Raw genomic sequence first — 15262 nt, forward strand, 5'->3', positions numbered from 1 at the left:
TGATCCACATAACAGTCACCTCCAGATTGGATTTCTGCAACTTGCTCTACGCGGGTCTACTCTTGTCCTTGACCCAGAAATTGCTGCTGGTACAGAATGCTGCTACCAGGGTCCGCACAGGAACACCTTAGAGTAGCGATCCCCAACCTGTGGGCCGCGGACCACATGTGGTCCTTTGACTAATTGGAGGCGGGCCCCGAAGGACGCCTTCCCCCCCCCCGGCCCTTTACTTCATTCCCCCCAGCCCTTTACAACACACTTCATTGTTGTGGCATGTCTGTATCTTATTTTGAAGGGATGTTTAAACATTACCATAATGATCAGAGAGCGTTAGGGCAGTGGTTTAGAGTAGAGGAGTAACCTACCCGCCCCACGGGGCCTCAGTAAAAGGCGTTGAGTGGTCCCCGGTGATAAAAAGGTTGGGGACCACTGCCTTAGAGGGCCCATATCCAGGGAGTGCTGAAGCAGCTGCATTGGCTGCAGCCTGGATTAATTCCAAGGTTTTGGTATTAAGCTTTAAGGCCATCCATGGCCAGGGCCCCACACAGCCGCAGGACCTCCTGCCTCATTATGCCCTCCCCCCACAGGACACTTTGCTTTGCAGGTGCAAATTTACTGGAGATCTCTGGCCCAAGTGAGGTTCACCTGGCCTCAGCCTGGGCCAGGGCCTTTTCAGTCCTGTCCCCAACCTGGTGGAATGAGCTCCCTGGAGAGCTGAGGGCCCTGACAGAGCTTTCGCAGTTCTACAGAGCCTGTAAAACAGAGCTGTTCTGCCAGGTCTTTGGTTGACGCCAGGGCAGGACAGTTATGATCCGAGCCAATTAGGTCCTCTGCTGCTCCCTATTAGCTCCCTTAGGCGATTATACATCCTCTCTTGAGCAGGGTTGGGGGAGGGTATTTTAGTCTGCTGTTGTAGGGTTTTTAATGGTTTTTATGGGGTTTTATTGTGGCATTTGAAAGTTTGTTACCCCCCCATGAGCAGGCAATAGGAGTGGCAGGCTATAAGTAGAATTAGAAATGAATAAATAAGTAAAATAAATATAAGATTTTCAGCACATATTTTAAAATGGTATATCTCATCAGGAGTTAAAAAACAATAATTTATCTAGATCACCTGTTTAAGGAAGAAAAAATTAGTTAAAATATAATTGGTTGCTTTTTTCTTCTTATACTAATGTAATAAGCAAATATGATTTCTCTGGATGGAACTCTCAGAAAAGGTTAGGCAAAATATCTGTTCGTGTGTGCACCTTATAGAAAGATTCCTAAAAGCTGTTTAAGACAATACTCTGAAATCTGATTTTACATTTTAGTTACATAAGGTTAAGAAACACTAAATATTTGGTAATAGTTCAAAGGACAAGATTCATTCATTCATTCATTCATTCACAAAACTAAAGGATGCAAGTGACTTATTCAGATAAGATACTGGAATTATTTAGGGCTAAAAGTTTTAAAAAAACAATTCTGAGATAATTTAGTCCAGACTCTCTATTTGGATGTGAGAGCAGTTCTAAAGAGAAGAGGGGTTCCCTGTGACTCTCATCTGCCAGGAGCAGTGACAGTTGACCACCAGGGGCGTGCCCTTCAGCTCGGTTCGTCCACCTCAGCAATCACTGCAGCCCGAGGCAGCCCCCCTGCCCCTGCTCTCCGCGCCATGGCACTAGTCTCCTACGCGCCACTTTGGGCTGCAGTGATCGCCGAGGTGGCCCAGCCAAAGCGTACAACCCAAGTTTGATTTCCCTGCTTCAGCACACATCTCTTCTATTTTGTCAGGGAGTGAAGAGGGTTACCTGAAGCAAAGGCTTCCCCAGCCTGATCGCTGGCCAGATTTTGATGCCAGAGAGGAGTACCAGCGGGTCAGAGAACAAGAAGGTAGCTGTGCTGTGCCCAGTCCCAATCCAATACTTGCCTGACACCGTGGATGTTTTTGATCGCATAACTGATTTCTCGTCTCAGATCCTTCTCGTCAAACTCCATCTAAAAGACAGAGAAGTGGAGTTAAAGTCCCCAAGACCCGCCATGACCCCCTCCCTATCCAGTCAGTTAGGAAAGCAAGAACAATTGGCTTAGGGACTCTCCACATGATTTTGGAAGGAGGCCATAAGGAAGACAACTTGGAGGTAGAGCAACATTGCTATGGCAAACTTTGCCTGAATGGGTTAACAAAAGACCAGGGCATAGAAGCAGCCTCAAGCAGCCACCCCTGAATGAGACAGCTCCCCGTTACCTGAAGACAACTTCGCCCAATCAGGTTTACCTTGACCAACTCAAAAGGGAATCTCTCATGGAAAATACGGTTGATTCGGGCTCCACCGGAGAGTTCTAATGTGTCCACCTGGTCCCCGGAACCTTCAATCCGCTTCTCGAAGTCCACAGCAAATTGCTGGACCATCCTGCCCAGATAGAAAATGGGGCCTAGTTGATCGGCTGGCCAAGCCTGCTGAGCAAGAGTACCGACCAGCTGAAATTTTCGATCCTAAAATCATTATTGGCTTTTCATGAGGCTATTCTGAAAACACCTGGGAAACTCCAAGGAGGTCACTGGCATTGACTTCGTTACTCAGGCCTCTGCTACTGAGTTCTGGCCATGGAAACTCCACCTGCATAAAACTATCTTGTCAGGGTTCCTGAATTCAGGTGTCCAAATATCAACTGTGGAGCAGCTACTAAGAATGCCTTCTGGAGCAATTTTATGGCACCTGGCCAAGGATTCCAGAGGTTTGCATGAGTTCCCAAGGAACTGAAAAGAGACATTCAGGTTTACATACAAGGAGAGCTTTCAGAGCTCTCAAAGCAGATTCAGGGCTCAGTGTCAATCAACTGGACCTCGAGACGCACACCCAGGCACAGTGGAGCTTAGAAAAATCTCAAGAGCATATTTAGAACTAGATGTCTTATACTCTTAATCAGAGGTCTCCAGAGGTCCATGGACTACAATTACCATAAGCCCCTGCCAGCACCAAGCTGGGATCAGGATGTTGTAAAGGTTAAAATCAAGTTGCTTGCTAGAAAAAGGGATGTTGTCATGTAAATTAAAAGTAGCTAGGGGAGTGTCCTATGTAATGTACTTTCTTGTCATGTTATTTCACACACATATGCTAAGTGCCCTTGCCTTTCATAGACCTTCTAAGGCTTGATAAGAAATCCTGAGGCTGTAAAACCACTATTTGCCTGTCACTGAAGCCTCATTGAGATCCTGATACTTAAGAAGCCAATTCAGCGAAATCTCCAGAACAAAACAGCATAATCCAGTCACATGATTCCTGGAGACATCTGAATTTCCACTTAATTGTTATGGCCCTTAGCTAACTATATTCTTGATGTTGTTTTAAAAGTTACTTTGACCATGGACCTCTGCAGAGCCACCCCTGCCCTAAATACTGGCAGCAAGAATGGTTAAGTAAGCTGTCCCAAACACTTGGATGAGCCAGGCCATCCTGTTTCCAGTGGGGGGCAACACAGGCCTTGCAGAGAAGCTCTTGCTAACTAGCATGAGTGAGACTGTTCCCCTGATACCAGCTCATGCTGTCCTCTGCCAAGAGACTCAAGGCAACTAGCAAAGCTGGAGTGACCCAAGGCAAAGCAACCACCTGCTCCCAGTCTGGAAGGACCATTGGTCCAGCAGGGGTTTGTCTTATGTTGAATCGCTTCCAGATTCTCACAACAGGCTGCCCATTTTATGCCCTTTGATTTGATTATGCCCTTTAAAGCAGGGGTAGTCAACCTGTGGTCCTCCAGATGTCCATGGACTACAATTCCCATGAGCCCCTGACAGCATTTGCTGTAGTCCATGGACATCTGGAGGACCACAGGTTGACTACCCCTGCTTTAAAGGACACCAATTTGACACTCTGAACACACGCCCACAAGGACAGAGGGAGCTCCTGGCGCAAGGGGTGGCACGGCCTGTAGGTGAGACTTACTGAAGCAAGGCCTTGGTTTTTCGTGTTGGATCATCGGGGCGGAAGTTCTTGTATTCCTCCACCTCTTTCTCGAGGGACAGCAACTGACTCTGTAGCTTGCTACGCAGTGAGGGCAGCGTCTCCCGAATATGGTTTGTCAATTGCTGAGTGAAAATAAGACGGGAAACAGCAATTGTCACACATGCACACGTTACACAGGGAGCAACCTTAAACAGAATCCAGCCCTCAGTTCAGTACTGCCTACTCCCCAACCTGGTGCCCGTGGGGGCCTGGATGCTCCCTGGTACCCATCTTGTTTTTAGGAAGTGGGTGTGGCCAGATGAGGATTTTGGTCAGCAAGGTTTCTGGTTGGCCACTGGAGATTTGATTAATTGTGCAGATGTTTAAAAACACCAGCACACAAGGGTCTTCACTATGTGATTGAAGGTCAGCTGTGGAAGCATTCTGTGTGTTCACTCTCCACCCTGGGTCAATATTCCAAAAGTACCCATAAGCTCAAAGGTTCTGGGCCCCCTGTCAGGGGCACACTTCAGTCTCAGAATGCGGTCTTCTCCATCACCTGCTGCCAGGTCCGTTCCAACTGGAGCTGCCAAGGATGGAACCTGGGATCTTTTGCATGCAAAACAGAGGCTCTTCCACTACTAAGTTGGCTATGCCCAATATTAAGGGATAAGCTGTCTCCAGGGGGAACATCCAAGATGCCCACTTTCTGCTCTTCAACAGTGGAACAGGTTGTGGCTCTGCTCCAAGGGCTGCTGTTGAGATACTCAAGGGCTGCTGTTGAGATACTCAGCCCTTCCAAGATGTGTTGTCTGTCCTAAACAGTCCCTCTCATCCCTCCCCAAGTGGGATACTGTCAACAGACTGCCTCATGTCACTTAGACAAACATGCCCAACAGGCCAGAACAACCCTACTGAGAAACTTGTGCATGAGAAGACATTAGCAGCACCGTAAGCATATTTCATGCCCCCAATACACCAGAGGCCATGCCTGAAGGAAAATACACTTATGCCTGAGGACTAGAGCAAATCTCTTTCTGATTTCCCCACCTCTTTCAAAAGTTCTAGCTGCTTTCAGTTTTAACTAATCAGCCTAAGGTGAGATGGAGAACCACACTAGGAGAAGAGAAGAGTTGGTTCTTATATGCCATTTTTCTCTACCCAATCACCTTCCCTTTCCTCCCCCCACAACAGACAACCTGTGAGGTAGGTAAGGCTGAGGCAGCCCTGATGTTAAGAGGAGTTGGTTCTTATATGCCGCTTTTCTCTACTCAAAGGAGTCTCAGTGGCTGACAATCGGCTTTCCTTTCTTCTCCCCACAGTAGACACCCTGGGAGGGAGGTGAGGCTGAGAGAGCCCTGATATTACTGCTCTATCAAAACAGCTTCATCAGTGCTGTGGTGAGCCCAAGGTCACCCAAGTTGGTTGCATGTGTGGGGGTGCGGAGTCAAACACAGCATGCCAGATTAGAAGTCTGCACTCCTAACCCCTAAACCAAGCTACCACTACCCCAAGCTACCGTTTATTGTATTTCTATAAAATGTTTTTATGCCAGTGTTCCCTGAAAGCAGCAAACAAACACTAAAACACTGGAGCAAAGACAATGTTTAAATTATTAAATAAAAACGCATAAACTACCAACACCGGAACCAGGGAAGAGGGCAATAGCCATTACTTGGGTATGCCAAATGAAAGAAAAAGTCTTCTAGCAGAAGACACCAATAGAGGGAGACAGACAACTCTCCCTAGGGAGGGAGTTCAAAAGTTGTGGTGCCGTGACAGAGAAGGTCCTTTCCAAGTAAGCCACCTGTCTGGCATCAGGTGGTAAGGGCAACGGAGCCAAAGGCTTGGTTCAGCTGAGAGTCACAAACTTCCTTTTCTTCCTGAACCTGCGGGAGAGGTCTCACCCTGCTATTCAGCCACACACAAGCTATTCACAGTGATCCAGGCCACCCCACCAGTGACCCACCTGGTTGAGAACCTTCTGCAAATGGGGGGTTCCCATGCGGTCTGCCATGTGTCTGTAAGCAGGATGGGAAAGGAAGAACTTGCGCTCTGCAGCCAGGGCTGCTCGGATATCCTTCTTGCCATCGATGTCCTTTTGGCTGCGGTTCACAACTCCAATGTAGCCTACAAGTGGACAGCTCCAAAGGTGAGTTTTCGTAATAATGCTTTTGCACTACTCCCCCCCACCCACACACACATACACTGCCAGGTCCCATCCCGCCCCCCCCCCCAGCACCAATTCCATCAGCAGAAGCTTCAGGAAACCAGATAGCAGTTACTGGGCACCTGCCAAGAATATGAATTGCGCCCCAAACACGGTCAACTGCATTTGAAATGGACAGGATCTATGCTTCCTGCTCTAACTGGGAATACAAAGAAGATGGCAAAAAGTTCAACAAGAAGGGTCAGTGGAATAATAGGGAATAGATTTCTTTAGGGATGACCTCTTTCACTTACTCTAGCACCCAAACGAGAAAACATTAAATGAACATTGCATGATCACTGGGAACCATCAAACCCAGATTTTTTTTTTCAACCTTTTGTTCACAGTGGAACCCCTGAAATAATTTTTTCAGGCTTTGAGGAACCCCGGAAGGAATGTCTGCTGGCCACGCCTCCCTGGCATCCCCCCCCCCACTCCCGGAGGTGACATGTAATTGGAAGTGACATCACCACCCATGTTAACAGGCAGGTTTGAGGAGGGTTGGGGGAAAGCCAGAAGGTGGTTTAAAGGTGGGAGTAAGTTTGCAGGCTCTGCCCCTTCCCAGCCACAGAAACCACAAGAGAACTCATTCAGGCTTGGGAGGGAGGGAGGGGGAGCAGTGGAAGTGGCCGGTTCCCTGTTTTGTGGCTGAGTCCATTAAGGCAGGAAGGGAGCCATCTGGAGCTCCTGCAGGCCCCTGGTTGGGAATCCCTTAACTAACTGAACCTACATAATCACTTTTATTTAAATATGACTTTTTAAATATTCAAAATGAATAGCAAGTTCACACAATGGAACAGTCCCAGGGATAAGTGAGAATAGATGTCTACCTCTCCGCAGAGGTAAGAGTTTGTTCTCCAGGACATCTCTAGCATCAGTGCCTTCATCCATCAGGTCTAGCTTGGTGATCACCCCAATTGTCCGTAGCCCTACAAGAGGAACACAACGACTGAGAGAGATACACAGTCTAAAGTAAATAGCAAAGTGTTTGAACTCAACATTTCCAGCCTTCTCAACAAGACTGAGCAGGGTCTTCTCAATTGTATAGAGATTTAGATGCCTTATACTAGGGATGGCCAAATTCATGGACTACAGTTACCATGAGCCCCTGCCAGCATAGTACTGGCAGGGGTTCATGGTAATTGAATGGACCTCTGGAGAGCCACAATTTGGCCGCCCTTGCTTTATACTATTTCATGACACTGCATAGAAGTAAAACTCGGGGCTGGAATTACCTTATTTCAAGCTTGTTTGTTCTGCAAAGTTCCAACTGTCCTAATCTTATAGCTTTACTATCGCGACATGTTACCATTTTTTAACTCAGCCTGTCTTATCTCACAGAGTTCAGTCATCAGAAAGGCCAAAGCTGAGAGTGAGCTAAGATTGGCCAGGGAAGCCCACTGTAAAAAGAAAAGATTTTTCAGTTATGTGAGGCAATAGGCCCACTATGGAGATATGAAGAGAACGTTTCATGCAAAGATGGGTATGATAAGGGACCAAAATGGTAGGGACCTCACAGAAGCAGAAGAGATTAAACAAAGGTGGCAAAATTATACAGAAGAACTATACAAGAGCGAGCTTAACATCCCTGATGACCACAATGGGGTAGTTACTGACCTGGAGCCAGACATCCTGGAATGTGAAGTCAAATGGGCCTTAGGAAGTCTTAGTAACAATAAAGCTAGTGGTGGTGACAGCATTCCAGTTGAACTATTCAAAATCTTAAAGGACGATGCAGTAAAAGTGCTACACTCAATATGCCAGCAAATTTGGAAAACTCAACAATGGCCACAGGATTGGAAAAGGTCAGTTTACATTCCAATCCCAAAGAAGGGCAATGCCAAAGAATGTTCAAACTACCGCACCATTGCACTAATTTCTCATGCTAGCAAAGTTATGCTCAAAATCCTACAAGCTAGGCTCCAGCAATATGTGGACCGAGAACTTCCAGAAGTACAGGCAGGATTTCGAAGAGGCAGAGGAACTAGAGATCAAATTGCCAACATACGCTGGATCATGGAGAAAGCTAGGGAGTACCAGAAGAACGTCTACTTCTGCTTCATTGACTATGCTAAAGCCTTTGATTGTGTGGAACACAACAAATTGTGGCAAGTTCTTAAAGAGATGGGAATACCAGAGCATCTTATTTGTCTCTTGAGAAATTTATATGCAGGTCAAGAAGCAACAGTGAGAACTGAACATGGAATCACTGACTGGTTCAAAATTGAGAAAGGAGTTCGGCAAGGCTGTATACTGTCGCCTTGCCTATTTAACTTGTATGCAGAGCACATCATGAGAAATGCGGGATTAGAGGAGTCACAAATTGGGATCAAGATTGCAGGGAGGAATATCAACAACCTCAGATATGCAGATGATACCACTCTAATGGCAGAAAGTGAAGAGGAACTAAAGAGCCTGTTGATGCGGGTGAAGGAGGAGAGTGCAAAAGTTGGCTTGAAACTCAACATCAAGAAAACAAAGATCATGGCATCCGGCCCTCTCAATTCCTGGCAAATAGAAGGGGAAGAAATGGAGATAGTGACAGATTTTATTTTCCTGGGCTCCAAGATCACTGCAGATGGGGACTGCAGCAAAGAAATTAAAAGACGCTTGCTCCTGGGGAGGAAAGCTATGGCAAATCTAGACAGCATCCTAAAAAGCAGAGACATCACCCTGCCAACAAAAGTGCGTTTAGTCAAGGCTATGGTCTTCCCTGTTGCAATGTATGGCTGCGAAAGTTGGACCATAAGGAAGGCCGAGCGTCAAAGAATTGAGGCTTTTGAACTCTGGTGCTGGAGAAGACTCTTGCGAGTCCCTTGGACTGCAAGGCGAACAAACCGGTCAGTCCTAGAGGAGATCAGCCCTGACTGCTCTTTAGAAGGCCAGATCCTGAAGATGAAACTCAAATATTTTGGCCACCTTATGAGAAGGAAGGACTCCCTGGAGAAGAGCCTAATGCTGGGAGCGATCGAGGGCAAAAGAAGAAGGGGACGACAGAGAATGAGGTGGCTGGATGGAGTCACTGAAGCAGTAGGTGCAAACTTAAATGGACTCCAGGGAATGGTAGAGGACAGGAAGGCCTGGAGGATCATTGTCCATGGGGTCGCGATGGGTCGGACACGACTTTGCACATAACAACAACAACAACAGGCCCACTGTTGGGTGCAGATGGACAAACTCTGACGGAGGATGCAGAGAAAGCAGAAAGACTCAGCGCCTATTTTACATCTGTTTTTTTCCCACAGGTCAAAGGGTTTAGGCACATCTAGAGATGGCAGTAGCCAAGAGATAGTCGAGAGGCATTTAGATTGTTGAGAGGCATTTAGCTGCACTGGATGAGTTCAAATCCCCTGGGCCAGATGAAATGCATCCGAGAGTGCTCAAAGAACTTTCCAGAGAACTTGCAGAATCCTTGTCCATCATCTTCGGGGCCTCTTTAAGGACTGGAGATGTCCTGGAGGACTGGAAGAGAGTAAACGTTATTCCGATCTTCAAAAAAGGGAGGAAGGATGCCCTGGGAAACTACAGACCAATGAGTCTGACCTCTGTTGTGGAGAAGATAATGGAGCAGATATTAAAGTGAGCGATCTGCCAACATATGGAGGACAATTTGGTGATCCAAGGAAATCAGCATGGATTTTTCTCCAACAGGTCCTGTCAGACCAACCTGGTTTCCTTTTTTGACCAAGTAACAGGTTTGCTGGATTGTGGAAATTTGGTTGATGTCGTTTACTTGGAGTTTAGTAAAGCTAAATAAGGTAAGGTTGATAAGGTTCCCTATGATGTTCTGATGGATAAATTGAAGGACTGCAATCTGGATTTTCAGATAGTTAGGTGGATAGGAAATTGGTTGGGGAACCGGACTCAAAGAGTTGTTGTCAATGGTGTTTCATCAGACTGGAGGGAGGTGAGTAGCGGGGTACCTCAGGGCTCGGTGCTCGGTCCGGTACTTTTTAACATATTTATTAATGATCTAGATGAGGGGGTGGAGGGACTACTCATCAAGTTTGCAGATGACACCAAATTGGGAGGACTGGCAAATACTCCAGAAGATAGAGACAGAGTTCAACGACATCTGAACACAATGGAAAAATGGGCAAATGAGAACAAGATGCAATTTAATAAAGATTAGTGTAAAGTTCTGCATCTGGGTCAGAAAAATGAAAAGCATGCCTACTGGATGGGGGATACGCTTCTAGGTAACACTGTATGTGAACGAGACCTTGGGGTACTTGTAGATTGTAAGCTAAACATAAGCAGGCAGTGTGATGCAGCGGTAAAAAAGGCAAATGCCATTTTGGGCTGTATCTACAGGGGCATCACATCAAAATCACAAGATGTCATAGTCCCGTTGTATACGGCATTGGTCAGACCACACCTGGAGTACTGTGTGCAGATCTGGAGACCTCACTTCAAGAAGGATGTAGATAAAATTGAAAGGGTACAGAGGAGAGCGACGAGGATGATCTGGTGCCAAGGGACCAAGCCCTATGAAGATAGGTTGAGGGACTTGGGAATATTCAGCCTGGAGAAAAGGAGGTTGAGACATGATAGCCCTCTTTAAGTATTTGAAAGGTTATCACTTGGAGGAGGGCAGGATGCTGTTGGCTGCAGAGGAGAGGACATGCAGTAATGGGTTTAAACTACAAGTACAACGATATAGGCTAGATATCAGGAAAAAACTTTTCACAGTCAGAGTAGTTCAACAGTGGAATAGGCTGCCTAAGGAGGTGGTGAGCTCCCCCTCACTGGCAGTCTTCAAGCAAAGGTTGGATGCACACTTTTCTTGGATGCTTAGGGCTGATCCTGTGTTGAGGCTGATCCTTAGGGCTGATCCTGGGTTGGACTAGATGGCCTGTATGGCCTCTTCCAACTCTATGATTCTATGAGGATAAGAATGATGTAAGCCTCCACAGATCCTTATTATAGAGGAAGTTGGGGTATAAATGACTCAAATTTATCTGTCAGTCCCCACTAGAAAATTCCCTTCTGAACATCTTGACCCACAGCCCCATCAAGGGCAAGTCAGGAGAGCTGCGTATGGGGGAGTACCATCGGACTCTGGCAGGAGGCTATGCCAAACAAGCAGGTGGAAGGGACAGACCACTTTACCTTGTGGGTCAACTTCCTTGGCCATTTTGAGGGCGTCAGAGTTGGCCAAATCCATGTTCGCTGGAGTCACAGCAAGAATCAAGCTACTTTCCCTGCTGATGAACTGCAAGATCATATCTTTGATCTGGTACTCAATGTCTTGAGGCTGGTCACCCACTGGCACCTTTGTAATACCCGGAAGGTCAATCAAAGTTAAATTCAACACTGCAAAGAAAGTGAGCAAAGTGTTAAGAATCTCCAGTGGAAATGAAGAAGGATAACCATGACTCAAAGCTGCCGGTTCCAGGATTCAAGGAGCTCTGAAAAGCTCTTCCACACATGGCAGAGAATCTTTGTAGCTGCTGAAAGGAAACCCGCCCAGGAAATCCAGCTCCTTGCAGAGCTGGCATCAGGATACCTTCTGGTGGGGCAACAGTTTGGGGCAGGCACTACCATCAGGAGCACGCCCTCTTCCTCCATGCCCCCAGCTGCATGCACTCCCGGGTACCATTTGAGAATAGTTTCCTGGCCACTGGGAGGTGGAAGGCATGCAGAGGGCTGGGCAGGAAGGAAGGCAGGAATAGCCAGTGGTGGGCTATTCCTGGGGCCCCCAAAAGCCTGGAACCGGCTGTAATCCCACAGTTAAACAATAAATATATCCTGTAACACAGAAGAACAGGAACTTCAGAACTAGGATTTCATATTTTTCGCTCATTAGTCAGCTCTGTTAAAATCCAGGCTTCATGCAAGAAACATAGGTTAACTTTTTGCTATGCAGAGCATACATAAAGCATACATAAAGCATAAAGCATACATAAAGCACCTTTCAGCAACTTTTACTGAACCAACAACAAAAAATAAACCAAGTCAGAAGACTCAACATTCAGTATCCTTAAAGCCACATAACAACATCTCTGCAATTTTGGAAATCAAAGAAGAGGCATATCATACCTCCCCCCGCCCACAGTGAGAAAGAAGGGAAGAGGCAGGCGTGGCCGCCAGCACGCCAGCGACGCAAACACCCAGTTGCCGTGCATGCACGTTTGCGTCCCCTGGTGGCAAAAACGTGCATGTGCTGCAACTGCGCGTGCACGTTTGTGCGCGGCACCCAGGCTGTCGGCTCTCCCCTCACCCCCGGAGGCAGTCCCTTACCTCAGAAAGGTTGGGGGCCGCTGACCTATGGGGCCACCTTTTCCCTTATAATCCCCCGGAAGCATTGAGATTTTTGGATCAACATCTGCTCAGAATCCCCAGCCTGCAGAAGGTGAAACACCCTGTCCCCAGCCTGGGGGAAAGCGCTCCTGTGAGAGTGGAGGGCCCTCCAGGACGTAATCAGTTTTGTAGGACTCTTCCACTAGCCGTGTGGCCGAGGCCTAAAATATTTCCCAAGAAACTGCTGCAGGAGCAGAGCATTGAGAGACTAGCTCCTTATCAAACCCCTCCCCCAACCCGGTCTGGTAACTGGGGGCTTTAGTAATATTGTAAAGGTTCTTAATTTTTTCTGTATGTTTTTTAAACGTTGTCACCCGCCCTGAGCAATGGGGAAGGGCAGGATAAAAATTAAAATGTAGCATTTATCATAAGCTTTTTTATGCATATCAGATATATTCAGATATGCAAACGAAAATTCATACCTTGATCCAAACTTCGTTGGTTTTAAAGGTGCTGCTGGACCTTGGCTCTGCTGTTTCAGACCAATCTGGCGACCCACCCAAATCTATCATTTTAACCAAGCTAAAACATAAAAAAGATCTCTTTACAGGTTCTTGGTACTAATAAGCACAGCATAAGGCCAGTGCTGCCTTCTGATTAGGTTCTACTTCTCCCAAAACTCTTTTAATAATCCGCCACCCCCTCCCCCCAAACTGGTGTTAGCACCTCGGTTGTTGCCAGCTAGGCCCCCTCCCTGATAGTGGGTGTATCAGTCTTTTGGGTGCGGGGATAGTGTTATTTATCACCTTGTCTGCTGTGGTTTTTCCGTACTGTACTGGTATGTCCTTTTAATGGGGGTTTTAATGGGGGTTTTTTAATGACTTTGTGACCCACCACAAGCCACTGTATGGAAGTGGCAAGATATAAATCACATAAATAATAATAATGAACCCGCAGGCTCAGCATCCACCTACAGAGACCCAACCATACCTACCATGAGGTGAATATACCCTTAAGTTAATGGGAATGGGAGAGATGCCTTTGTTGGTTCCTGTGACCCTGTCAGTCTCTGCTTCAATCTCCTGCCGAACTTCATCGAAATCTGTAAACTTCTTAGACTTGCAGTGCAAAAATTCTGCATATTCTGAAAAAGATAATAGTTCACGTAAGATGAAAGAACACTGGTGTTTCCTCTCTTGTTATTAATTCTGATGCCTGAATCTGCCGCCAAATACATTTTATTCTGCAACCTACTGTGTGATGAGATGCTCACATAGAAAGCACAGAAGCTCAAACAAAAATGTCCTGGCTTTTAACCAAAAACTAGGAGTTAGATGCATCACCCTGCATTGTGTTTCTAAATCCTAAGGGAGATAGATTCAGGTGGGTAGCCATTTTGGTCAGAAGCAGCAATATATAAGCTTTCAAAGTGGGTATGCACCCCAAAACTCATATCTTGACACAACTTGCCGCTGTGTCTTCATAATTGACTAAGGGTAGGTGGGTGGCAGTCTGGGTGAGGTGCCAATCGGAAGGCGCAAAGCGCCTTCCAACTGGCCCATCACTTGACTGGCTGGAATTGGTATACAGCGCCGCCACATCAGTGACCTTGCTCCAAGACCTGCAGGAAAGCCGGCTGCTCGGAGGGGAGGGGGGCGGCTGGGGAGGCTTCCCTGTGGGCCTCAGGAAGGCCTCAGTAAGGCCCGCAGGAAATCCAGGCACTCGGGAGGGAGGGGGGAGGCTTCCCTGCAGGCCTCAGAGCTCTTAAAGTGCCACTGGATGCAAACTTTGTTCTAAATCTTAAGACAGAATCTGACCCAGGGGAAAGACAACCCTATGAAGGATCCATGCTGCATGGCCAGTCTTTGTTGCATCCAGATGTTGCCATTTTTTCAGAATCCTATGAAGCAGATGTAGTGATCAAGGCACTTGGACAGAGATGGGAGAAACCCATCAAATCCCTGCAAGTTGAAAAACTCTGGTGTCAACTTTTATTGAATGCTGAGAATGCAGCAATGTTCAGTGAACATTGTATAGTTCTGGCATTGTTCAGCTTTGTCACTAGGATACCGAGTTGTTTGTCTCAATATTTATTACGATATTCAAATAGTTATTATAATGTTTCTTTAGGCAGAAAGAAATTCTTGCACGATAAGCACAGAAGGAATCTGGTTGTGTGTGTGCTGTGTTTTTTTTTCAGACACTGACTGGGAGAGGCCATGCACAGTAAGAGAATGGGGGAGTGACCTATCTTGCCGTATTCTCTGACCAGATCTCTTGGCCAGGTGGTCAATACAATCATGCTAAAACTGTGGAGTGCTAGAGGAAAGGACGCTGGGTGCTAATCCTGCCATCTCACAAACTTATTTATATTGTAAGCTGTCTTGAATTTCTACATGCTCTTCCTGGGAAGGCTGGTGCTCTGCTCTGCTGCCTTTGAAGGAGGATCCTCCAGGCCTCAAAATGAGAAGGAAGGGTGTTGCTTCATCTTCTTCCTGCTTCTCTGGCCTGGATGTGACTCTTTTGCTTCCTCTTCTGCCTGCTGAAAGCGTACTGAGAAGCTTACCGATCTATGGACGGCTGTCAGGGTAGACTGTGTCCTCCTCCACTGCCAATATAGGTTGGCTGTGGCCTTTGCTAATGCCCTCCAAGGCTGTTCCTCCAGTGACTCCTCGAGGGCTAGTCACTGCCTTGTCCATCGGCTTTATGAGATAGGTCTGGGTGTCCGCCTGGGTTGCTAGTCTTCGGGGGCAACTGGCAGATCTGGTCCTGTGACTGCCAGGTCTCCAGGTGGCTCCAGATCTGTGGCCTCTGGAGCACCCTCTGGACCCATTATGCACGGGGGGAATAACGCACATTCGGGGTGGAATGGCGGTGACTAAAA

At 47.0% G+C, this 15262-nt stretch overlaps 1 protein-coding gene across 9 annotated transcripts in view; it reads right to left on the reverse strand.

Annotated features, from left to right (window-relative positions):
- DNM2 (dynamin 2) overlaps window positions 1-15262 on the reverse strand; it is a 119525-nt gene that overhangs the window by 86782 nt on the left and 17481 nt on the right. For all 9 annotated transcript variants that reach the window (XM_077346114.1, XM_077346109.1, XM_077346111.1 and 6 more), the window contains exons 3-9: window positions 13373-13522; window positions 11248-11451; window positions 6966-7064; window positions 5896-6056; window positions 3927-4069; window positions 2261-2396; window positions 1913-1980 (exon numbers count right to left, since the gene is read on the reverse strand). In XM_077346114.1, the coding sequence (XP_077202229.1) occupies window positions 1913-1980; window positions 2261-2396; window positions 3927-4069; window positions 5896-6056; window positions 6966-7064; window positions 11248-11451; window positions 13373-13522 (961 nt within the window). The remainder of the gene's footprint in view (window positions 1-1912; window positions 1981-2260; window positions 2397-3926; window positions 4070-5895; window positions 6057-6965; window positions 7065-11247; window positions 11452-13372; window positions 13523-15262) is intronic.

Source organism: Paroedura picta, chromosome 7 (genome assembly GCF_049243985.1).
Source record: "Paroedura picta isolate Pp20150507F chromosome 7, Ppicta_v3.0, whole genome shotgun sequence".
NCBI lineage: Eukaryota > Metazoa > Chordata > Lepidosauria > Squamata > Gekkonidae > Paroedura > Paroedura picta.